This window comes from Heterodontus francisci, chromosome 18 (assembly GCF_036365525.1).
Source record: "Heterodontus francisci isolate sHetFra1 chromosome 18, sHetFra1.hap1, whole genome shotgun sequence".
NCBI classification, from domain to species: domain Eukaryota; kingdom Metazoa; phylum Chordata; class Chondrichthyes; order Heterodontiformes; family Heterodontidae; genus Heterodontus; species Heterodontus francisci.
The window spans coordinates 89,160,207-89,186,161 of NC_090388.1; the positions used below are offsets into that span (position 1 = coordinate 89,160,207).

The 25,955-nt window shown below is 46.3% G+C and overlaps 1 protein-coding gene across 2 annotated transcripts in view; it reads right to left on the bottom strand.

The window, feature by feature from the left end:
• kdm5a (lysine demethylase 5A) overlaps nucleotides 1-25,955 on the bottom strand; it is a 390,488-nt gene that overhangs the window by 68,676 nt on the left and 295,857 nt on the right. For both annotated transcript variants that reach the window (XM_068051114.1, XM_068051113.1), the window contains 2 exons: nucleotides 16,254-16,392; nucleotides 13,615-13,794 (listed from right to left, as the gene is read on the bottom strand). In XM_068051114.1, the coding sequence (XP_067907215.1) occupies nucleotides 13,615-13,794; nucleotides 16,254-16,392 (319 nt within the window). The remainder of the gene's footprint in view (nucleotides 1-13,614; nucleotides 13,795-16,253; nucleotides 16,393-25,955) is intronic.

Consider the following 25,955-nt stretch of genomic DNA (forward strand, 5'->3'; position numbering starts at 1 on the left):
TGTTTAACTCATGGTCGAGCACTGGGTGCAGCTTTGGGCACTCCTTTATAGAAAAGTCATTCAAGCTATATAGAGAGTACAGCAAAACGTCTACAGGGTTTTTTAAAAAATCCTTTCATGGGATGTAGAATTGTTGCCGAGGACAGCATTTATTGTCCATCCCTAATTACCCTCAAGAAGGTGGTGGAAGGCCTTCTTGGACTGCTGTAGTCCATGTGGTGTAGGTACACCAACAGTACTGTGAAGAAGGGAGTTCCAGGATTTTGACCCAGCAGCAGTGAAGGAACAGTATGGTGTGTGGCTTGGAGTGGAACCTGAAGGTGATGATGTTCCCATGTACCTGCTGACCTTGTCTTTCTAGCTGGCAGAGGTTGCGGGTTTGGAAGGTGCTGTCGAAGGAGCCTTGATGAGTTGCTGCAGTGCATCCTGTAGATGATACACACTGCTGCCACTGTGCATCAGTGGTGGAGGAAGTGAATGTTGAAGAGGTGGCGGATGGGGTGCCAATCAAGAGGGCTGCTTTGTCCTGGGTGGTGTTGAGCTACTTAAGTGTCATTCAAGCTGTACTCATCCAGGAAGGTGGAGAATATTCCATCACACTCCTGACTTGTGCTTTGTAGATGGTGGGCAGACTTTGGGGAGACAGGTGGTGAGTTACTTGCCGCAGAATTCCCACCTCTGACCTGCTCTTGTAGCCGCAGTATGTATATGGCTACTCCAGTTCAGTTTCTGGTCAATGGTAAACCCCAGGGTGTTCATAGTGAGGACACAGCGAAGGCAATATCATTGAATCTTGTTTGAGATGGTCATTGTCTGGCACTTGTGTGGCACAAATCTTACTTGCCACACAGCAGCACAAGCCTGAATGTTGTCCAGGTCTGGCAGCATATGGCCACGGACTGCTTTGGTGTCTGAGGGGTCGTGAATGGTGAACATTACGCAATCATCAGCGAACATCCCCACTTCTGACTTTATGATGAAGGAAAGATCATTGATGAAGCAGCTGAAGCTGGTTGGGCCTAGGACATTAAAGTGAGAAACCCCTGAAGAAATGTCCTGGAGCTGAGATGACTGACTTCCAACAATCAGAATCATCTTCCTTTGTGCTAGATATGATTTTCCCCTTGATTCCCATTAACTCCAGTTTTGCTAGAGGCCCTTGATACCATACCTCACCTCTGGAGTTCAGCTCTTCTGACCATGTTTGGACCAAGGCTGTAAATGAGGTCAGGAACTGAGTGGCCCTGGCGGAACCCAAACTTGAGCGTCAGTGAGCAGGTTATTTCTGAGTAAATGCTGCTTGGTAGCACTGTCAATGACATCAATTTATTGATGATCAAGAGTAGACTGATGGGGTGGCAATCGGCCAAGTTGGATTTGTCCTGCTTTTTGTGGACATGACAAACCTGGGCAGTTTTTCACATTGTTGGGTAGATGCCAGTGTTGTAACTGTACTGGAACAGCTTGGCTAGGGGTGCGGTCAGTTATGGAGCAAAAGTCTTCAGTACTACTGCCAGAATGTTGTCAGGGTCCATAGCCTTTGCTATGCAATGAATCGAATTGGCTGAAGATTGGCATCTGTGATGCTGGGGACTTCAGGAGGAGGCTGAGATGGACAATGCACTCGGCACTTCTGGCTGAAGATGGATGCAAATACTTCAGCTTTGCCTTTTGCACTGATGGAGATATTTGTGGAGCCAACTCCTCCTGTTAGTTGTTTAATTGTCCACCCCCATTCATGACTGGATGTGGCAGGACTGCAGAGCTTACATCTGATTGTTGGTTGTGGAATCGCTTAGCTCTGTCTATTGCATGCTGCTTCTGCTGTTTGGTTTGCATGTAGTCTGTGTTGTAGATTCATCAGGTTGACAACTCATTTTGAGGTGTGCCTGGTGCTGCTCCTGGTATGCCCTCCTGCATTCTTCATTGAACCAGGGTTGGTCCCCCAGCTTGATGATAATGGTAGAGTGGGGGATATGCCAGGCCATGAAGTTACAGATTGTGGTTGAGCACAATTCTGCTGCTGCTGATGGCCCACAGCACCTCATGGATGCCCAGTTTTGCACTGATAGATCTGTTTGAAATCTATCCCATTTAGCACAGTGGTAGTGCCACACAACACGACGGACGGTATCCTCAATGTGAAGATGGAACTTTGTCTCCACAAGGACTGTGCGGTGGTCACTCCAACCAATACTGTCATAGACAGATGCATCTGCGGCAGGCAGATTGGTGAAGACGAGGTCATGTATATTTTTCCCTCTTGTTGGCTCCCTCACCACCTGCCACAGACCCAGTCTAGCAGCTATGTCCTTTAGGAATTGGCCAGCTCGGTCAGTAGTGGTGCTACCGAGTCAGTCTTAATGATGGACACTGAAGTCCCCCACCAAGAGTACATTCTGCACCCTTGCCACCCTCAATGCTTCTTCCAAGTGGTGTTCAACACGAAGGAGCACTGATTTCCAAAAGGCATTTGATAAGGTGCCACACCAAAGGTTAATAGGCAAGATAAAGGCTCATGGAGCTGGGGATAATATACGAGCATGGACAAAGGATTGGTTAACGGACAGGAAGCAAAGATTGGGCATTAAAGGCTCATTTTCAAGTTGGCAGGCAACAAATAGTGGAGTGCCACAAGGATCAGTGCTGGGGCCGCAGCTATTTTCAATCAATGTTAATGACTTAGATGAAGAGACAGAGAGTAATGTATCTAAGCTTGCTGATGATACAAAGCTTGGTGGAAAGGTAAGCTGCGGGTAGGACACAGAGAAGCTGCAGAGATATAGACAGGTTAACTGAGTGGGCAACAAGATGGCAGCTGCAGTATAATGTAGGGATGTGTGAAGTTATTCACTTTGGTCGTAAGAATAGAAATACAGATTTTTTTTTTAAAAAGGTGTCAAACTTTTAAGTGTCGATGTTCATAGAGACTTGGGTGTGCTTGGACAAGGAATGCAGAAAGTTAGCATGCAGGCACAGCAAGCAATTAGGAAGGCAAATGGCATGTTGGCCTTTATTGCAAGGGGATTGCAGTGTAGGAATAAAGAAGTCTTGTTACAATTGGACCGGGTTTTGGTGAGGCCACTTCTGGAGTAGTGTGCAGTTTTGGTCTCCACATTTAAGCAAGGATAAACTTGCACTGGAGGTAGGACAGCAAAAGTCACTAGATTGGTCCCTGGATGAGGGGGTTGTCCTATGATGAGAGGCTGTATTCTCTGGAGTTTAGAAGGATGAGGAACGATCTCATTGAAACATACTGAAACATTCTGAAGGGGCTAGATAAAGATTGGTTCCGCTGGTCGGGGAATCTAAACACGGGGGCAGTCTCAGGGTAAGGGGCCAATCATTTTAGGACTGAGATGAAAAGAAATTACTTCACTCAAAGGGTTGCAAATCTTTGGAATTCTCCACCCCAGAGGGTTCTGGATGCTCTATTGTTGAATACATTTAAGGCTGGGATAGTCAGATTTTTGGTCTGACTATCCCAGCCTTAAATATATTTATCGATCCTAGGAATCAAGGGATATAGAGAACGGGCAGGAAACTGGAGTTGAAGCTGAGATCAGCCATGATCGTATTGAATGGCGATGCAGGCTCGATGGGCCACACGGTCTACTCCTGGCTCTTATTTCTTGTGTTATCTTTTAACGGAAACTGGATCAATACCTGAAGCAGAGGTAAAGGTAGCACCATAGTGATATGCAGGCAATGGGATTAGTTTAGGATTAGTCAAAGTAAGAGCCGGCACAGACACAATGGGATGAATGGCCTCCTACTGTGCTATAAACTTCTGTAGCTCTATTCTCCCAATACTGCTGATCAATCAGTCTCAGTCATACATCTCAGGTGTTGCTATACTGTCTTCTTAGTTTGTCCAGGTATTATTATTTGCTTCACTCGATTGTTGACTACACTGCATTCATTGTTTGTCCTAATCTAAGCCTCCAGATCAAAAGGATCCTTTTAAAACTATGTATTTGGATCTGGAAAGGAGCATGCTGATTTACATTGTGCTTTGGGGCATTTTTTCTATATTAAAAGCTCTATATTGTTGTTGTTACTAAAGCATTAACCAACAGAGAAGGCTGGAATTTGTAACGAGTAAATAGATTAGATGAGTTTTGATTCCTCCTCTGAAGAAGCCGGCTCCTGCTGAAGGATGGTTCCACAGCTGCCAGTAACTCACTCACATGATCTGGACAATAAGTGCTGGTAGGCTTCTTGACCACTTGAAAGGAGAAGCAGAGTCTGCTCCCATCCTCACCACAGCTGTACATGCACAAGGGGTTATCAAATGGCAAATTAGAGCAGGAACTGGAGCCAACTGTACCATCTCTACTGTCACCCTAGCTAAGATCAACTAACAGCACAAACTAGGAAACTGGAGGCCATCTAGTCCCAACAGCTTTGTTACATACTGCCTTTAGCAAGCACAATGATGCTTGAGGGTGGGACTTTGGGTGGAACATGGTCAGCTACATTTTGGAAAAGTTGAACCTATGTTTGCGCAGTTGGGAGCAGTCTTGCTCGAGTCAGAGGGGCATTGGTTGAAACCCTACTCTAGTACTTGAGCACATAATCTAGGCTGATACTTTAGAAATCCTTAATCGGCTGTACAGGGCTTTGTGACATACTGAGCTTAGAAGAAGCACTATAAAAGTGCAAGTTCTTTCTTTTAAATTGGTGCATGGGAGGCCAGAAAGGAGAGCACTGGGACAATCAAGTCCAAGTCAATTATCGTGAGTGCCTGGGAGGGGATGAAATCAGTGACATGGGATAAGAGGTTACGGCAGAGCTGAAAACAATGGTTTTGGTTTCCCATTGTTAAGCTAAGAGGTAGTTGTAGTTTATTCAGCAGAGGTAGTTGTGGGTTCAAGAGAGGTGGTGAAGTAGTACATTTGGGTGTTATCATGTGAACACTGATTCTGCACCTGTTATTGCTAAGCGCAGCATGTAGATGAGGAAAATAAGGATCAAAGAATGGAACCTTGATGGGGTGAGGGAGGGGTGCGGAAAGAGAACTTTCAAAACATTACCAGTAAAACAATATACCAGAGTCGTACAGCATAGAAACAGGCCCTTCGGCCACCGCGCCCATGCCGACCATAATGCCTATCTACACTAATCCCACCTGCCTGCATTAATTCCATATCCCTCGATGCCTTTCTCATTCAAGTACCTGTCCAGATGCCTCTTAAATGTCACTACAGTTCCTGCCTCCACCACCTCCTCAGGCAGCTGATTCCAGATACCCACTATTCTTTGTGTGAAAATTTACCCCATTAATCCCCTTTAAACCTCCTCCCTCTCACCTTAAATCTATGCACTCTCATTTTAGTCACCCCTACCATGGGAAACAGATTCTTGCTATCAACCCTATCTATGCCTCTCATAATTTTATATACCTCTATCATGTCCCTTCTCAGCCTCCTTCGCTCCAGGAAAAACAGACCCAGCCTATCCAATCTCTCTTTATAACTCAAGCCTTCCAAACCAGGCAACATTCTTGTGAATTTTTTCTGCACCCTCTCTAGCTAAATCACATCTTTTTGTAGTGCGGCTATCAGAACTGCACACAGTACTCCAAACGCGGCCTAACCAACGTTATGTACAACTCTTGTACTCAAGGCCTCGGCCGATGAAGGCAAGCATGCCATACGCCTTCTTCCCCACCCTGTCTACCTGTGTTGCCACTTTCGGGGAACTATGTACTTGCACCCCAAGGTCTCTCTGCTCAACAACACTCCCCAGGGCCCTGCCATTCACTGTATACGTCCTGCCCTGGTTTAACTTCCCAAAATGCATCACTTTGCACTTGTCTGCATTAAATTCCATTTGCCAATCCCTTGCCCACTTTCCCAGTTGATCTATATCCTGTTGTAACCTTAGACAATCTTCTTCACTGTCCACTAGAGCACCAATTTTGGTGTCATCTGCAAACTTATTAATCATGCCCCTTACATTCACATCCAAGTCATTAATATATATGACAAACAGATGGCCCAGAACCGATCCCTGCGGCACATCACTGGTCACCGTACTCCAATCTGAAAAACAACCCTCCACTACCACCCTCTGCCTCCTATCACCAAGCCAATTTTGTATCCAATTGGCTAGCTCACCCTCGATCCCATGTGTTCGAACTTCAGTTAGGCCACACTTGGAATATTGCATACAATTCTGGTCGCCACACTACCAGAAGGACGTGGAGGCTTTGGAGATGGTACAGAAGAGGTTTACCAGGATGTTGCCTGGTCTGGAGGGTATTAGCTCTGAGGAGGGGTTGGATAAACTCGGATTGTTTTTAGTGGAACGATGGAGGTGGAGGGGCGACCTGATAGAGGTTTACAAAGTTATGAGTGGCATGGACAGAGTGGATAGTCAGAAGCTTTTTCCCAGGGTGAAAGAGTCAGTTACTAGGGGGCATAGGTTTAAGGTGCGAGGGGCAAAGTTTAGAGGGGATGTGCGAGGCAAGTTTTTTTACACAGAGGGTGGTGAGTGCCTGGAACTTGCTGCCGGGGGAGGTGGTGGAAGCAGGTACGATAGCGACGTTTAAGAGGCATCTTGACAAATACATGAATAGGATGGGAATAGAGGGATACGGACCCCGGAAGTGCAGAAGGTTTTAGTTCAGACAGGCATGAAGATTGGCACAAGCTTGGAGGGCCGAATGGCCTGTTCCTGTGCTGTACTGTTCTTTGTTCTTGTGGACCAGCCTACCATGCGGGACCTTGTCAAAGGCCTTGCTAAAGTCATGTAGACAACGTCCATCGCCCTGCCCTCGTCAATCCTCTTGGTCACCTCCTCGAAAAACTCTATCAAATTCGTGAGAAATGATTTCCCACGCACAAAGCCATGCTGACCATCCCTAATCAGACCATGCCTTTCCAAATGCATCTAAATCCTGTCTCTCAGAATCCCTTCCAATAACTTTCCCACCAGTGATGTAAGGCTCACCAGCCTGTAGTTCCCTGGCTTATCCCTGCTGCCCTTCTTAAATAAAGGCACAACATTGGCTATCCTCCAGTCTTCCGGTACCTCACCCGTGGCTATCGATGATACAAAAATCTCTGCCAGGGCCCCAGCAATCTCCTCCCTTGCTTCCCATAGCATCCTAGGATACACCTGGTCAGGCCCTGGGGATTTATCCACCTTAATGCACTTCAAAACCTCCAACACCTCCTCCTTTGTAATGTTGATATGCTCCAGGATATTGCTGTTCCCTCCCTTGAACTCACGAGCTTCCATGACCTTCTCCACAGTAAATACAGACGAGAAGTATTCATTTAAGACCTTGCCCATTTCCCGTGGATCCACACATAGATTACCACACCGATCTTTAAGGGGACCTACTCTCTCCAGAGCTACCCTTTTACTCTTAACATACTTAGAGAATCTTTTAGGATTCTCCTTTATCTTATCTGCCAGGGAAATCTCATGGCAACTTTTCGCCCTCCTAATTTCCATCTCAAGTGTAGTCCTACGTCCCCCAAATTCCTCGAGGGACTCGCTGGATCCCAGCTGTCTATACCTGACATATACCTCCTTCTTTGTCCTGACCAGACCCTCAATATCCCTCGTCAACCAAGGTTCCCTAAACTTGCCAGCCTTGCCCTTCCATCTAACAGGAACATGCCGGCCCTGAACTGTTCCTATCTCACTTTTAAAAGCCTCCCACTTGCCAGACGTCCCTTTACCTGGAAACAGCCTCTCCCATTCAACTTTTGAGAGTTCCTGTCTGATGCCATCGGAATTAGCCTTCCCCCAATTTAGGACTTCAACCGGAGGACCAGTCCTTCCTTTTCCATAACTATCTTGAAGCTAATAGTGTTATGGTCACTGGTCCCAAAGAGCTCCCCCACTGACACATCAACCGCCTGCCCATCCTCATTTCCTAAGAGGAGGTCGAGTGTAGCCCCTTCTCTAGTAGGACCATCCACATACTGCTTCAGAAAACTATCCTGGACACACTTAAATTCTTCCCCATCTGATCCCTTCGCACTAAGGCAGTCCCAGTCAATATTAGGGAAGTTAAAATCACCTATTACAACCCTATAATTCCTACACCTATCTGTGATTTCCCTACACATATGTTCCTCCAATTCCCTCTGACTGTTGGGGGGCCGAAAGTATAATCCCATCAAGGTGATCACCCCTTTCTTATTTCTAAGTTCTACCCATATGGCCTCGCTGGACATTCCCCCCGGGATATCCTCTCTAAGTACTGCCGGGATGTCCTTCCTAATCAATAGTGCAACTCCCCCTCCTCTCTTACCTCCACCTCTGTCATGCCAGAAGCATCGGTACCCTGGAACATTGAGCTGCCAGTCCTGCCCAGCCCTCAACCACGTTTCCGTAATAGCTATAACATCACAATCCCATGTACCGGTCCATGCTCTGAGTTCATCTGCCTTACCTGTAAGGCTTCTCGTATTAAAGTAAATGCAGTTTAGCCTACCAGACCTTCCACACTCCCTGTCCTGCCCCTGCCTGGCCTGCCTACTGGACTTGCTCGCTTTAACCTCTACATTTGCCTCAACTAACTCACCGCAGAGACTATTACTTTAAGTCCCACCCCGCTGCAAGACTAGTTTAAACCCTCCCGAGTAGTACTAGCAAACCTCCCCGCGAGGATATTGGTCCCCTTCCATCCCTTCTTGTACAAGTCACCTCTGCACCAGAAGAGATCCCAATGATCCAAGTAGCTGAAGCCCTCCCGCTTACACCAGCTCTTCAGCCACGCATTCATTTGCCTTATCCTCCTATTCCTACCCTCACTAGCACGTGGCACAGGGAGTAATCCTGAGATTACAACCCTAGAGGTCCTGCTTTTTAACCTTCTGCCTATACCTGACATATGCCTCCTTCTTTGTCCTGACCAGACCCTCAATATCCCTAGTCAACCAAGGTTCCCTAAACCTGCCAGCCTTGCCCTTCCATCTAACAGGAACAGGGCGGCACAGTGGCGCAGTGGTTAGCACCGCAGCCTCACAGCTCCAGAGACCCGGGTTCAATTCTGGGTACTGCCTGTGTGGAGTTTGCAAGTTCTCCCTGTTTCTGCGTGGGTTTTCTCCGGGTGCTCCGGTTTCCTCCCACAGCCAAAAGACTTGCAGGTTGGTAGGTAAATTGGCCATTATAAATTGTCACCAGTATAGGTAGGTGGTCGGGAAATATAGGGACAGGTGGGAATGTGGTAGGAATATGGGATTAGTGTAAATGGGTGGTTGATGGTCGGCACAGACTCGGTGGGCCGAAGGGCCTGCTTCAGTGCTGTATCTCTAAATAAAAAAAATAAATAAATAAACTCCCTATATTCACTTTGCAGGACCTCATCTCTCTTCCTGCCTATGTCGTTAGTCCCAATATGGACCACGACCTCTGGCTGCTCACCCTCCCCTTTCAGAATGTCCTGCAGCCGCTCAGAGACATCCTTGACCCTAGCACCAGGGAGGCAACAAACCATCCTGGAGTCTCGTTTGTGGCCACAGAAACACCTATCTGCACCCCTTACGATCGAATCCCCTATCACTATAGCTCTTCCAACCCTTTTCCTCCCTTGCTGTGCAGCAGAGCCCTCTGTGGTGCCACAAACGTGGCTGTTGCTGCTTTCCCCTGGGAGGTCATCCCCCCCCAACAGTATCCAAAGCAGTATATCTGTTTGAGAGGGGGATGGCCACAGGGGACTCCTGCACTACCTGCCTGTGCCTACTACTCCATCTGGTGGTCACCCATCTCTTTTTTGCCTGTGCAGCCATTACCTGCGGTGTGCCCACCTCACTAAACATGCTATCCACGACGTCTTCAGCATCGCGGACGCTCCACATCTGTTGGATAATCTCTTGAAGAACCAAACAGGAAATGGAAGAGTGAAATATGAATATAAATTCATTTACAGAAAACTTAGAATGCTCTAAACCACTTCAAAAGCATAGAGCTAAGTTCTAAGCAGAAAGAGGAGGAATGTGTATGGGGTGAATCTGCACCCAAAGGTATTTGTAATTTAATCATTGGATGTGGGCGTCACTGGCTAGGCCAGCATTTACTGCCATCCCTAATTGCCCTGGAAAAGGTGGTGGTGAGCCGCCTTCTTAGCCCGCTGCAGTCCAACTGGTGCAGGTACAACCACAGTGCTGTTCGGAAGGGAGTGCCAGGATTTTGACTCAGCGACAGTGAAGGAACAGCGATATAATTCCAAGTCAAGATGGTGTGTTGCTTGGAGGGGAACTTGCAGGAGGTGGTGCTCCCATGTATTTGTTGCCCTTGTCCTTCTAGGTGGAAGTGGTCACGGGTTTGGAAGGTGCCGTTAAAGGGGTCTTGGTGAGTTGCTGTATCTTGTAGAGGCTTATTCTTGATAAGCAAGGGGGTGGAAGGTTATCAGGGGTAGGTGGAAATGTGGAGTAATCAGATCAGCCATGAACTTAATGAATGGTGGAGCAGGCTCGAGGGGTCAAGTGGCCTACTCCTGCTCCTAATTCGTACGTTCGTATGTACACTGAGGAACTCCTGCAGTGATGTCCTGGAGCTCAGATGATCGACCTCCAATAAACACAACCATCTTCCTTTGCGCTAGGTATGACTCCAACCAGTGGAGAGTTTCCCCCGATTCCCATTGACTCCAGCTCGGGCTCCTTGATGCCATTCGGGGTCAAATGCTGCCTTGATGTCAAGGGCTGTCACTCTCACCTCACCTCGAGTTCAGCTCTTTAGTCCATGTTTGAACCAAGGCTGTAATGAGGTCAGGAGCTGAGTTGCCCTGGCGGAACCCAAACTGAGCATCACTGAGCAGGTTATTGCTAAGCAAGTGCCGCTTGATAGCACTGTCAGACACACTCCATCGCTTTACAGATGATTGAGAGTAGACTGATGGAGCAGTAATTGGCCGGGTTGGATTTGTCCGGCATCGTGTGTACAGGACATACCTGGCCAATGTTCCACATTGCCCGGTAGATGCCAGTGTTGTAGCTGTACTGGAACAGCTTGGCTAGGGGCGCAGCAGGTTCTTGAGCATGGCACATTCTGGAGCACAGGTCTTCAGTACTATTGCCAGAATATCGTCAGGGACCATAGCTTTTGCAGTATCCAGTGCCTTTAGTCAAATCTTGATATCACACGGAGTGAATCGAATTGGCAGAAGACTGGCATCTATGATGCTGGGAACTTCAGGAGGAGGCCAAGATGGATCATCCACTCGACATTTCTGGCTGAAGACTGTTGCAAATGCTTCAGCCTTATCTTTTGCACTGATGTGCCGGGCTCCCCCATCATTGAGGATGAGGTTATTTGTGGAGCCACCTCCTCCAGTTAGTTGTTTAATTGTCCACCACAATTCACGATTGGAAGTGGCAGGACTTAACTCTCTCTATTGCATGCTGCTTGGCACGCAAGTAGTCCTGGGTTGTCACTTCACCAGGTTGACCCCTCATTTTGAGGTATGCCTGGTGCTGCTCCTGGCATGCCCCCCTGCACTCTTCATTGAAGCAGGGTTGATCCCCCGGCTTGATGGTAATGGTAGAGTGGGGGATATGCCGGGCCATGAGGTTACAGATTGTGGCTCAGTACAATTCTGCTGCTGTTGATGGCCCACAGCGCCTCATGGATGTCCAGTTTTGCATTGTTATATCTGTTTGAAATCTCTCCCATTTAGCATGATGGTAGTGCCGCACAACACGGTGGAGGGTAGGTATCCTCAATGTGAAGGTGAGTCATGGTCTTCACAAGAACTGTGCAGTGGTCACTCCTACCAAAACAATCATGTCTGTGGCAGGCATATTTGTGACAACGAGGTCAAGTAGGTTTTTCCCTCGTATTGGTTCCCTCACCATCTGCCGCAGACCGAGTCTAGCAGCTATGTCCTTTAGGACTCGGTCGGTAGTGGTGCTATCGAGCCACTGTTAGTGATAGACATTGAAGTCCCCCGCTTGAAGAGCTAGTTTATTCTCTTGTTGGCATTTCTTCGCGGATGAAGATTTTGGGAAGGTTGTAGTCATCGGTTACAGGCCCGCTGGTGGCTAGTCAGGCCTATCCATGACCGGCAGATTCTCCCACAGCGGGTACAAGTGAAGGTGTAGTCACTGGGCAACTGGATCTATCCTTCTCCTCCTTTTCTCCTTCATGCTGGTTCTTCACTCAGTCTCAAAGGTCTGTAGCCCTCCTGATGTAGCATCTCCAGGCATCACAATCTATGGCCTGCGCTTCCCACTGGCGATGTTCAATTAGGCAAACAGAGAGGGACTTCTTCATGGAGTCTTTGAAACGTTTGCATGGGGCCCCTCTGTTCCTTTTACCCGTGGTCAGTTTGGATATCAAAGGGAAGACAGATAATTGGCCTGGGGTTTGATCCTCTTTCAGCTGCATTGCTGATTGCTGTCGGCAGTTTTCTTTCAAAGCCACATTACTTTTCCATTTTTAGAAGCCTCCTAACATGGATGATAGTAGAATGAAGGGTATGTAGGTAGTTTGATCTTAGAGTAGGTTAAAGGTTCGGCACAACATCGTGGGTCGAAGGGCCTGTACTGTGCTGTACTGTTCTATGTTCTAACACCTAGTGGGGTGTATGGGGTAGGATGTTCCAAATCCCTGCATTCATACCAGATTAAAATAATTATACCTCTTTAATTTTTCAGAGCTTGTTAGAATATCTCACATTCCATTGCTCCTATTATTGCTTCAATTATCTCTTCCCTTTCAAGTCCCATGGCGACTTTCTCACTGAAATTCTCTCCATTCTCCTTACTTTGCCCTTGCAAGGAGCAAATGTTCAACCTAATTTCCCACTGTCTCCTTGCTTTTGACTTCCTATCCACCCTGTCTGCTTTCACCTCACCAAACAACAACTCTTTCAACTATGGCAAATGCGTGGACGCACTCTTATCATCTACACCTCAATGTTTGCCCGTCTCATTCCTTGATCAAAATCAAGTTGTGGGTGAGCTAAAACCAAACTCTGCAACTCAAGCCAACTATTGTAGCCTCATACTAGATGATCACTCAGATTGGGCCCAAAAGCATGAAACCTCATTAAAACTGAACTTGAAACAGCATGCCCTAATCACCACAATAACTACGTTTCCACCTTTAGTATTGTCCATCATGATCCCCACCACATCCCACTGGTACCCACATTCGTCATCTCGAAGCTCAACTTCTTCAATGCTCTTCGCATAGCCTCTGAACCTCCAAATGAACCAGAATTCCACTGTCTACATTCTAAATATATGACTGTTGCCTACCGAGCATCTCAGTCCTCAGCGACCTACATTGGTTTACTCTCCTTCAGCACACAGTTTTCAAAACTGTCAACTTCATTTACAAATCCTTCTGTGACTTTGGCCCATCTGACCGCACCAATTTTCTGTACCCTGTGACTGAACTGGCACCCTTTGATCTTCTGATTGTAGCCTAAGGAGTGCCATTCCACCTCTCTCTTGTTCCTCTTCCAATTGTACAAAGCACTTCGGGACTTCTGATACGTTAACAGTCTAAGTGCAAGCTGTTGTTATAGAATAAATCAGTCTTCCTTTCCTCTTACTATTTACAGTCTGTTATAAATAAGTTTGACATCATCTATTCCTAGGTATAACGGAGCAGGCAAAGAAGGTTTTTCTAAAGCCTTACTTGTAGCAACGTGTAGGTAGAGTTCTTCTTCAGGAAGGTTCTGGCAGTCCGTTCTCTCCAGGCTCGAGCAGCTGTTACTTGGGATTCCACTTGTGGAAGTGGATCGAGTCGTACTGGGATAGGACGCCCTCTTGCTAGTAGACTTTCTAGCTGATCCAGATATGCATTGTAAGATCCCTTCTAAATACAAACAGAAACATCACAGTAAGGCGACACTCAAAAGACTTTCTCTACTTACAGGACAATATGGCACCTACTTTGAAGAAATAACCGGAACTGGGAAGGTACCCAAAAATGGCATTTCTTTTGAGCAGGCCACCTTGGACAACCATTAAAGACTAGGGGAAGGTGAAATGGCAGTCCTGCTCCAAGCTCAGAGTCATAATTGTGCTCATCTCTTGTTCTCTTTCTTAATACTGACAAACAAAATGCACGCAACCATATAAAAAAATCACACAAAGTATCTCAAAATACAAAGAGTAGAGAGAAAATGTATCCTGCTAGCGGTGTAGCACAGAACAGATAGCATAGTGGTAATGTCACAGCTAGTAATCCAGTGGCCCAAGCTAAAGCCTTGAGGACACTGGTTCAAATACCACCATGGCAACTGGTGGAATTTAAATTCAATTAATTAATAAATTCAATTCATAAAAATATCTGGAATTGAAAGCCAGTGTCAGTAATGGTGCCATGAAACTAACATCGATTGTTGTAAAAACCCATCTGGTTCACTAATGTCCTTTAGAGAAGGAATCTGCTATCTTTAGCTGGTCTGGCCTATGTGTGGCTCCAGACCCACAGCAATGTGACTGACTCTTAATGCCTTATGAAATGGCCAATCAGTTCAAGGGCAATTCGGGATGGGCAACAAATGCTGACCTTACCAGCGATGCCCACATCCTATGAAAGAATTTTTAAAAGTTTCAGGTCATTACTACACGCCATGTAAAAAAGTTCTTCCTCACATTCGCCCTGCAGCTCTTGCCCAAAACCTTAAATCTGTGTCCCCTAGTTTTGTACCATCAGTTTTTCTTTTTACTATCTTATCTAAACCTGTCATAATCTTGTACATTTGTATCAAATCTACCCTCAAATTTCCTTCGCTCCAAGGAGAACAACCCCAGCTTTTCTAACCTAACCTTGTAGCGAAAATCCCCCATCCCTGGAACCATTCTGGTAAATCTCCTCTGTGTTAGTTTCGGCAGGCATCAAGATCGGCGCAGGCTTGGAGGGCCGAATGGCCTGTTCCTGTGCTGTTCTTTGTTCTTTTGTTCACTCAAGGACCCTCACATCCTTCTTAAAGTGTGAACAGAAGTGGACACAGTACTCTAGTTGGGGCCGAACCAGAGCTTTATAAAGGTTCAGCATAACTTCCATGCTTTTGTACTCTATGCCTCTCTTTTAATGTTATTGTAGTTTAGTGTTAGTATGCATGGAACGTAGAGATCAAGGGGAGGATTGGTATCAGCATTTAGAGCAAACCACGGTTTGTTATAGTCAGGCTGGAACTGTGTAGTTTGGTGCCTGAGTTCTGTTGTGAATTTTGAACTCAGTAATAAAGAACTATTTAAATGGAATTGTGTTGTATGATTTGACTTAGTACTCATGTTGGATTATGTAACATGAGCTCATTAAAGACAAAGATCTGATTCTGCACTTGTTACAACTGATGTCTGTATTTAAGTAATGAAAGAACACTGTCCCTCGGCAAAAGTTTGCTCTACTTCTCTACCAGCTCTCTCAACTCCCCCACTGCAGGAAGTGCAGCCAGACTGCTTGGCCAACGTCCCCTTGGATGCAGTGAATGTCTTGCAGTTAAAAATTGGCAAGACTAATGCCCCAATCACAAACTATGCAACCTTGACACCAATTCCATCCACCCCTTTAACAACTATTTCAAGTTGAACCAAACTGTCGGCAATCTCAGTATCATATTCCACCCTGAGCGTATGACCACATTTTATCTCCACTGCAAACACCAAAAAATTAAATTGAAGCAGTTAAGAGATTCTTCCGGTGCCCTTTGATAAATGTGCCTTTCAGGTTTACTAGGTAATGACCTCACTGCTGTTTCAATGGGAGAGGTGAGAATGTAGCTTGTAAATATTATACCACACAACCAGTTATTAGTACACAGTAATGACTCCATAACTTTACAGAATGTATAGAATTTATATTTAGCTCTGGATTATATTTAGTGTGCAAATCTGTGACCATGTACACTGCACCAGGTATGCTAACTTTGACAGCAGCTTCATTCCATCAAGGAAATTGCTTTATCTTGCAATTTGGTAGGACAATGAAAGTTGTTCATTGGTTTCCCCAACAAGGTGAGCTCAGGCCTGAATAACCCACAACACTGAGAGGCAAGCGGAAAGTGAAGAACAAATACTTCTTCAAAGGAATGAAGGGAGAAGCAAATTTAAATCAGTCACTCTGGACTTAATGAGCAGTTCTGCTATAGGTGACATGAGAAAGATGGCAAGGGACCAGTCCACTGTCTACGTTCATGGACATGGAATCCTGGTTTGACGAGAGAATATGGGAGTAGGACAATCTTTACAACAGTAGTGAAAGCTTGTAGACAAGCAATGATCACTTTCTACTACTTATGGAAAGTTCAAATGCCTCAAACCTGCCTGAATAGCTTCTACTTTAGCCATCCAGTCTTTGGCTTTCTGCAGAGCTTCCTTCAGAACCAACACGTTCGGCAGGTATGCAGGAATATTCTTTGCCTCATTTACAATACCATCCAGAGTCACCATACCATGCCTTGGCCTGCAATGAAAACAGTGCCACTGTCAACATAAACCAAGAACAATTCATCCTAAAATGCAAATTCAAAACCCGAATTCGAACCTCTCTCAAACCCAAACGTACCCCTTCACAGACCCGGACCCAAACCCAAACCTCTCATGGACCCAAACCCGACCTTCTCGCGGACCCAAACCCGGCTCTTCCACAAAAACAAAATCAGGCCCAAACATCTCCCAAACATAAACCCGAACATTGAACAGAAGTAGGTCTGTTCATCCCTTGAGCCTGTTTTGCCATTCAATAAGATCATGGCTGATATGCAACTGAACTTCATATACCTGGCTTTTCCCCATATTCTTTAATAACAAATATCTTAGTTTTAAAATTAACAATCAATCCAGCATTAATTGCCAATTTGTGGAAGAGAGTTCCAAACTTCTACCACCCTTTGCATGAAGCAGTCTTTCTTAATTTCACTCCTAATCGGTCTGGCCCTAATTCTTGGACCATTTCCAGTTGTCCTGAACACTGCAACTAGTGGAAATAGTTTCTCTCAATCTATCCTATCTGTTCCCTTAATATCTTCAATCAAATCACCCCTTAACTTTCTAAGTCTAGGGAATACAACCGTAGTTTGTGTAATTTCTCCTCATAATTTAACCCTTGGAGTCCGGGTATCATTCTTGCAAATCTACACTGCACTCCCCCCAAGGCCAATATATCTTTCCAAAGATGTGGTGCGCAGAAGTGTTCACAGTACTCCAGGTGTGGTCTAACAACATCTATAGTTGAAGCATGGCTTCTACCCCATTGTATTCTAATCCTCTAGGTATAAAGGCCAGCATTCCAGTAACCTTTTGGAGTTTTTCCAGTACCTGCTCATGGGATTTTAATGATCCACGTACCTGGAACCCACCACCGCCCCTCCAAGTCTCTTTGGACCTCCACTGTTCTAGCTTGTCACCGTTTGGAAAGTACCCTGTCTATCCGTTTTGGATCCAAAGTGGATGACCTCACATTTACTTAGTGAATTTCTTTTGCCACAGTTTTGCCCATTCATTTAAGCTATCAATATCTGTATCATTTAACACTGCTACAATGTTGCATATCTTTATGTCATCAGCAAACGTGGATATGTAGCTTTCAATCCCATCAACATGAATATGCTAAATAGCTGAAGCCCCACCAGAGATCCTTGCGGGACCCCACTAGTCACATTCCTGTCAATTAGAGTACCTATTGTCATGAAGATGCTTCCATTATTAATATTTTCTGAGGACTCGTGTTCAAAAGATTGCGAAAATTGTTTCATTTGAAAGACTGAGGAGATGCTGGATTTGTTTTTTTTTATAAAGGTTACTGGAAGGACACTTTGGATTTAAAGAAAAACACTTACTGGAAGAGATAATGAAGTAAAATAAACATAAGGAGCCTTGCTGGCAATTGGAGTTGTTGACAGAGAAGTCACATGTCTAAGTTTATGGTTGTCAGGAGTTTTGGATTTCTGATTTGGGCTTGAACTGTTTGAATGCTCAGCTGGGGCATAGCCTGCTAAGAGAGAAGCCACCTTTTCCACCTGCTTTGGAAAGTCTTCTGAGAATACAATGTGATAGCTGAAACCACTGATGCAATAATTCTCCCGAAAAGCCTGCAACACTACTCCTCAACGTACTGAACAGAACTGCTCCAGAAAGATCCTGGGAACAGACTGGACGCCAGACCAAAGGCCATCTGGAACATCCATATCCTAACCTGCTTCTTCAAGAATTGACAATAACTTGGACAAAGTATTTTATTTTAAAGTCGATTTCTGCAGAGCCAGTTTTTTCATTTTTATTTTTTTTCTTCAACCACTGTGCGCATGAGTATTAGGTTATTTTGAAAGGCTGCGTTTGCTGACAATGCTACCACTAGATGGCGCTGCAGTGGCACATGCACAAATGCAGCCTGTGCCACTAAAACGTCACAGTCTGCGACGTCAGCAGCTGCCAGGACTAAAGATGGCGCTGCTCAAATGATCACACGAAAGCAACCTAAACACATGGCAGCACACAATGACCGGAGGGAGAGAGCGAGCTGGCAGGCCGGTGGGTGGGTGGTGGGGGGGGCGGGGGGGGGGGGGGGGGGGGGGGAAGGAGAGCGAGTCGGCGGGCCGGGGGGAGGAGGAGAGCGCACCCGCCACCACCAAGGTCCCCCACCCCCCCCCCGTTCTCTCCCTGCGTTACTCGATGACGTAATCTGCACATGCGCCAACCAGTCCTGGCAATGCTGAATGCAGCGCATGCACAGAGAGTAGGAGTCAATTTGCATGTGCGCAGATTGGCGCAGTCTGATGACGTCAGCTGCCGGCTGCGTTGTCGGTAATCACTTTGATTTTGAAAAGGTATATATTTATACTTTCATATTTCAAACTGTGTTAATAAGCTTTCCATCTTTACTGAATAAGTCTTGTTTTGTGATAAATCAATAATTTTGTTGTTTAAAGAAACCTGGTTGGCAGATTTTTATTCTGAAATGAAGATAAAGTATATAAATGGCTATATCGGTAACTAGGTAAAACATTGAAATCTAGGTTGTGACCAGTGGAGTAATAGACTACAGAAAGACAGTGCATTCCTGCAACCTTGGTCATAACATATAATTGGGGGCTCGGTCTGGCTTAACCCAAAGCCGATGAAGTGCAATTGTAAGTGGGGTAATAATAATTGAAAAGGGGAAAGGAAAATGCCAGGTTTCTTGTGTATTAGAGTTAAGCTTACACTACCTGAATGGCTACTTTGGTGCAAGTGCGTTTGTGCTAATGATGATTCTTTACAGGCATTGTCCACTGGCGAGCTGTGAAACGTGATGGAGTACTTGAAGGTACATATTAGACCAAAAGCTAGGAGACCCGAAATTCAGGTACTGGTGGCCAGACAGCTGAAGATTGAAGTGAAAGAGCTGGAGGGACGAGTAGAATTGGAAAAAGACAAGGTAACACTGGCACAGACGCAGTTGGACAGGAAGAAGTTCATAGAAAGTTTAAGGCACAGAAAGAGGCCACTTGGCCCATCATGTCTGTGCCAGAAGGTTAGAGCTAGAATTTCAGAGAGAAGGAAAAGGAAAAAGGGCATTTCAAAGGGAGCAAGCAGAGCGGCAGGAGACAGAAAGGGAAGAAAAGGAGAGAAAGAGCATACCAGCTGAAGAGGCTGGAACTGAAACAAAAGGGTGGCCTTGACTCGAGGGAAAATTCTGATGAAGAATTTGATTCCAACCCAGGACCCAGTGGGGAGCTGTTTAATTTTGTGCAAGCCCTCCCCGAAGTTTCAGGAAAGGGACATAGAGGTATTTTTGAAAAGATAGCTAAACAGATGAGGCAGCCAAAAGAACAAAACATAAGAACTAGGAGCAGGAGCAGGCAATTCAGCCCCTCGAGCCTTCTCTGCCATTCAATACAATCATGGCTGATCTCATCTCGTCCTCAATTCCACTTTCCTGCCCATTCTCCATAACCCTTCAAGCCTTTACCAATAAAAGATTTGTCGATCTCCTCCTTAAATTTACTCAATGTCCCAGCATCCACTGCACTCTGGGGTAGTGAATTCCAGACTCATGACCCTTTGAGAGAAGTAATTTCTCCTCATCTCTGTTTTAAATCTGCTACACCTTATCCTAAAACTATGACTTCTCGTTCTAGATTGCCCCACAAGAGGAAACATCCTCTTTACATCTACTTTGTCAATCCCCTTAATCATCGTATATACCTCAATTAGATATCCTCTCATTCTTCTAAACTCGAGAGTAAAGGCCTAAACTGCTCAATTCTCTTCATAAGACAAACCCCTCATCCCTGGAATCAATCTAGTGAACTTCCTCTGAACTGCCTCCAATGCAACTACATCCCTCCTCAAGTAAGGGGACCAAAACTGTTCGCAATACTCTGATGCGGTCTCACTAATGCCTTGTACAGTTGCAGCAACACTTCCCTACTTTTATATTCTATTCCTTTTTTTTTTCCTTTAGCAATAAATGCCAAAATTCCATTTGCCTTCCTTATTACCTGCTGTACCTGCATACTAGTTTTCTGTGATTCATGCACAAGGACACCCAGATCCCTCTGCACCAAAGCACTCTGAAGTTTCTCTCCATTTAGATAATTTGCCTTTCTATTTTTCCGACCAAAATGGATAACCTCACACTTATCCATGTTAAACTCCATCTGCCAAACTTTGGCCCATTCACCTAACCTATCCATTTCAATTTGTAAATTTCTTATTTCTTTATTGTAACTTGCTATCTCACCTATTTTAGTGTCATCTGCAAATCTGGCTACAGTACCTTCTATCCCTGCATCCAACACATTAATATATATTGTAAATAGTTGGGGCCCGAGGACTGAACCCTGTGGCATCCCATTAGTTACATCTTGCCAACCAGAAAAAGAACCATTTATCCCGACTCTCTGCTTTCTGTTGGTCAGCCAATCCTCTATCCAAGCTAATAAACTGCCCCTAACCCCATGTGATCTTAACTTGTGTATTTTGTGCGGCACCTTATCAAATGCCTTCTTGAAGTCCAGATAAACTACATCTACAGGATCCCCATTATCCACTTTACTTGTTACAGCTTCGAAGACCTCTAGAAAATTAGTCAAACATGAGCTACCCTTCATAAAACCATGCTGACGCTGATGGATTGTGTTTTGACTTTCTAAATGTCCTGTTATTCCTTCCTTAATAACGGATTCTAACAATTTCCCAATGACAGATGTTAAACTAACTGGTCGATAGTTTCCTACTTTCTGCCTCCCTCCCTTTTTGAATAAGGGCTTTACATTAGCTTTTTTCCAATCCACTGGAACCTTTCCCACATCCAGGGAATTTTGGAATATTATAACCAATGGATCCACTATCTTCGCTGCCACTTCCTTTAAGAACCTGGGATGTAGGCCATTAGGCCCTGGGGACTTGTCTGCCTTCAATCCCAATCGTTTGCTCAGTACTTTTTCCCTGGTAATGATGATTGTTCAAAGTTCCTCCCTTTCTATAACCTCTGCATTACCTGTTACTATTGGGATGGTACTAGTGTCCTCCACCGTGAAAACTGAAGCAAAATACTGATTTAGAGTCTTTGTCATTTCTGTGTTCCTCATTATTAACTCCCCAGTCCCATCCTCCAAGGAACCAATATTCACTTGAGCTACTCTCTTCCCTTTTATATACTTAAAGAAGCTTTTGCTATCCATTTTATATCTTGCGCTAGTTTTCTCTCATAACTTACCTTTGCTCTTTTTATTACTTTTTTTAGTGACCCTTTGTTGATCTTTAAAAGTTTCCCAATCTTCCAGCCTGCCACTGGCCTTTGCATGTGAAAGAATAAGAAAACTGGAAATTGCTCAAGCAAAGCAGGTTGATTGGCAGAGCTCATGAAGTTTAGGCCATTCTTTCTGAGGAGGCTTCTGCAGATTAGGAGATGGCAAAAAAGGCTATTCTTGCTGCTTATGAGTTGGTCCCTGAAGCTAACAAGCAGAAATTTCGAAAACTCCGGAAACAGCCTGGGTAGACTGAAATAGAATTTTATATTTTTATATTTAGAGATACAGCACTGAAACAGGCCCTTCGGCTCACCGAGTCTGTGTTGACCAACAACCACCCATTTATACTAACCCTGCAGTAACCCCATATTCCCTACCACCTACCTATACTAGGGGCAATTCATAATGGCCAATTTACCTATCAACCTGCAAGTCTTTGGCTGTGGGAGGAAACCGGAGCACCCAGCGAAAACCCACGCAGTCACAGGGGGAACTTGCAAACTCCGCACAGGCAGTACCCAGAATTGAACCCGGGTCCCTGGAGCTGTGAGGCTGCAGTGCTAACTACTGCGCCACTGTGCCGCCCTCACTGCGAGGGTAAAGGGTGAGAGGGTAAAGCAAATTACCTCTGATCGTTGGATGCAGCACTAAAGGTACAGGCCACGTAGGAGACCCTTAGGGAAACACTTCTCCTGGAGGAAATTAAAAATTCATTGCCTCCATTACTAAGAACCAGAAGGTTTTAACATCCAGACAGGCAGCTGAGATGGCTGATAATCACTGACGAGCTGTCAATAAGTCCAAACCCTTTTTCCAGCACCCCCACAAACCCAAGATAGAAAGAAAGTGGGAGGGTGAAAGGAAGGCAAGTAGCCAGGGACGAGGAGGAACCCCTGGAAACGTACCAGGATCTCCTCCTCAGACAAGAAAGGAAAGTGCTGAGTATGGGAGTGAGGTCCGGAGGACTAAGTGTTTCCATTGTCACAAGGTGGGACACCTTCGTGCGGATTGCTGGGAGTTACAGAGTAAACCCATGGTACTTATGGGGGTACACAAGGCCAATGCAGAGAAAGGGGCCCTGACCGACAGTATGATAGATCGAGCTACAGCTCTGACTGCAACTGTAAGGCCATGTACAAAAACCAATGTGAGTGCAGGGGAACATGAACAAGATACCTGAGAGCTATCGGGAATTCTTGTCAAAGTATTCCTCCAGTGAGACAGATAAACCTATTGTTATACTTAGGGATACAGGAGTCACTCAAATTCTTTTGCTGGAGAAAGGCATGACTCTTCCACCAGATAGCGTATTCAATGCCAAAGTTTTAGTGAACGGTATCGGTAGGGAGTATATACCCGTACCTTTGTATCAGGAATGTGACGTAAGGTCTGGAATGGTAACTGTCGGAGTTGACCACAGTTTGCCTGTAGACGGAGTTGATCTACTCCTGGGGAATGATTTGGCCGGAGCAAAGGTAGTAGATTCTCCAGTAGCCAAGGAAAGTCAAGGAGTCAGAGCAATTGTTGGAAAAGGTTTCAGGAAATTTTCCTTCATGTGTAGTGGCCTAAGCAATGGCTAAACAAGTTCCATCATTGGAGGTCAAATTGGCACCACAGACAGATATTTGGCTATCTGAAACTTTCTTTGGGGATTTGAATAATCCCAAGGAAATGTTCAGCAAGTCGCAGCAAACCGATCCAAAGTTCAGTAAGGCGCAATCGGCTCAAACCGAAGCCGAAGCCAGAGGGAGTTCCGGTATGCTACGATATTAAAGATAGGATTCTGATGAGGAAGGGGAGAGCTCGTTACTGAACTACGGACAAAGAATGGACGGTGGTTCACCAGACAGTGGTACCGCCCAAGTATCGCCAGGGAACATTAAGGATAGCCCATGCAATTCGTGTGATGGGGCATGTAGGGATCCAGTAGACCCAAGCACACATAAGTCGACATTTCTACTGGTCAGGTCATCACGAGAACATGGGGCAGTTTTGTAAAATGTGCCATATGTGCCAGATTGTAAGAAAGCTGCAACCTGCAGTAAAACAGCACCTTTAATTCCCATACCAGTTTTTGAGGAGCCATTTAGTCGGGTGGTGGTAGACTATGTAGGACCTTTACTGAAAACAGATCACTACTATGGATATGGCTACTCAGTTCCCAGAGGCCATTCCTTCAGAACAATTTCTGCTAAGATAGTGGCAGAGAAGTTAACCCAGTTCTTCACTCGATATGGATTACCATTGAGATCCAGTCAGATCAGGGTTCCAACTTTCTGTCTGAAATTTACAGGCAGTTATGAATAATCTGGGTATAACACAGTTAAAGTCCTCGGCATACCATCCACAGACACAATACAGTGTGATAGCTGAAACCACACATGCAGTAGTTCTCCCAAAAAGCGGACAAGACTACTCTTCAGCATACTGAACAGATAGGATTGAAAATTGGTGAACAGACAGAAAGCAGAGAGTAGGACTAAATGGGTCATTCCCAGGATGGCAAGCTGTTACTAGTGGGGTACTGCAAGGAGCAGTGCTTGGGCATTGTTAGGATAGATAGGAAGAAACTTTTTCCCTTAGCGGAGGGATCAATAACCAGGGTGCATAGATTTAAGGAAAGGGGCAGGAGGTTTAGAGGGGATTTGAGGAAATTTTTTTTTACCCAGAGGGTGGTTGGAATCTGGAATTCACTGCCTGAAGAGGTGGTAGAGGCAGGAACCCTCACAACATTTAAGAAGTATTTAGATGAGCACTTGAAACGCCATAGCATACTATGGCTACGGGCCAAGTGATGGAAAATGGGATTAGAATAGTTAGGTGCTTGAGGCTGGCACAGACACGATGGGCCGAAAGGCCTGTTTCTGTGCTGTAAAACTCTATAACTCTCTGAGAACTGCTCCAGAAAGATCCCAGGAACAGCTGTCTACGTGCACCAGGACACCAGACCAAAGGGCATCTGGAACATTCCATTGCAAACTCACCCCACTGCAAACCCCACCCCATCCTTTGGGCGATACAGTGGCGCAGTGGTTAGCACCGCAGCCTCACAGCTCCAGCGACCCGGGTTCAATTCTGGGTACTGCCTGTGTGGAGTTTGCAAGTTCTCCGTGTGGCTGCGTGGGTTTTCTCCGGGTGCTCCGGTTTCCTCCCACAAGCCAAAAGACTTGCAGGTTGATAGGTGAATTGGCCATTATAAATTGTCACTAGTATAGGTAGGTGGTAGGGGAATATAGGGACAGGTGAGGATGTGGTAGGAATATGGGATTAGTATAAATGGGTGGTTAAGGGTCGGCACAGACTCAGTGGGCCGAAGGGCCTGTTTCAGTGCTGTATCTCTAAATCTAAAAATCCCTCCCCCCCCACTGCAAACCCCACCCCAGCCCTCCCCCCACTGCCAAGTCCACCCCATCCCTTCCCGCCACTGCAAACCCCACCCCAGCCCGCCCCCACTGCAAACTCCACCCCATCCCTTCCCCCCACTGCAAACGCCACCCCAGCCCGCCCCCACTGCAAACTCCACCCCATCCCTTCCCCCCACTGTAAACCCCTCCCCCACTGCAAACTCCACCCCATCCCTTCCCTCCACTGCAAACCCCACCCCGGCCCGCCCCCACTGCAAACCCCACCCCATCCCTTCCCCCACTGCAAACTCCACCCCATCCCTTCCCCCACTGCAAATTCCACCCCATCCCTTCCCCCCACTGCAAACTCCACCCCATCCCTTCCCCCCACTGCAAACCCCACCCCAGCCCTCTCCCCACTGCAAACCCCACCCCTGCCCTCCCTCCACTGCAAACCCCACCCCAGCCCTCTCCCCACTGCAAACCCCACCCCTGCCATCCCTCCACTGCAAACTCCACCCCATACCTTCCCCCCACTGCAAACTCCACCCCATCCCTTCCCCCCACTGCAAACCCCACCACAGCCCTCCCCCCACTGCAAACCCCACCCTGTCCCTTCCCCCACTGCAAACTCCATCACAGCCCTTTCCCCCACTGCAAACCCCACCCCTGCCCTCCCTCCACTGCAAACCCCACCCCTTCCCTCCCCCCACTGCCAACCCCACCCCTGCCCTCCCGCCACTGCCAAGTCCACCCTATCCCTTCCCCCACTGCAAACCTCACCCCAGCCCTCTCCCCACTGCAAATCCCACCCCAGCCCTCTCCCCACTGCAAACCCCACCCCTGCCCTCCCTCCACTGCAAACCCCACCCCTGCCCTCCCCCCACTGCAAACCCCACCCCAGCCCTCTCCCCACTGCAAACCCCACCCCTGCCCTCCCCCCACTG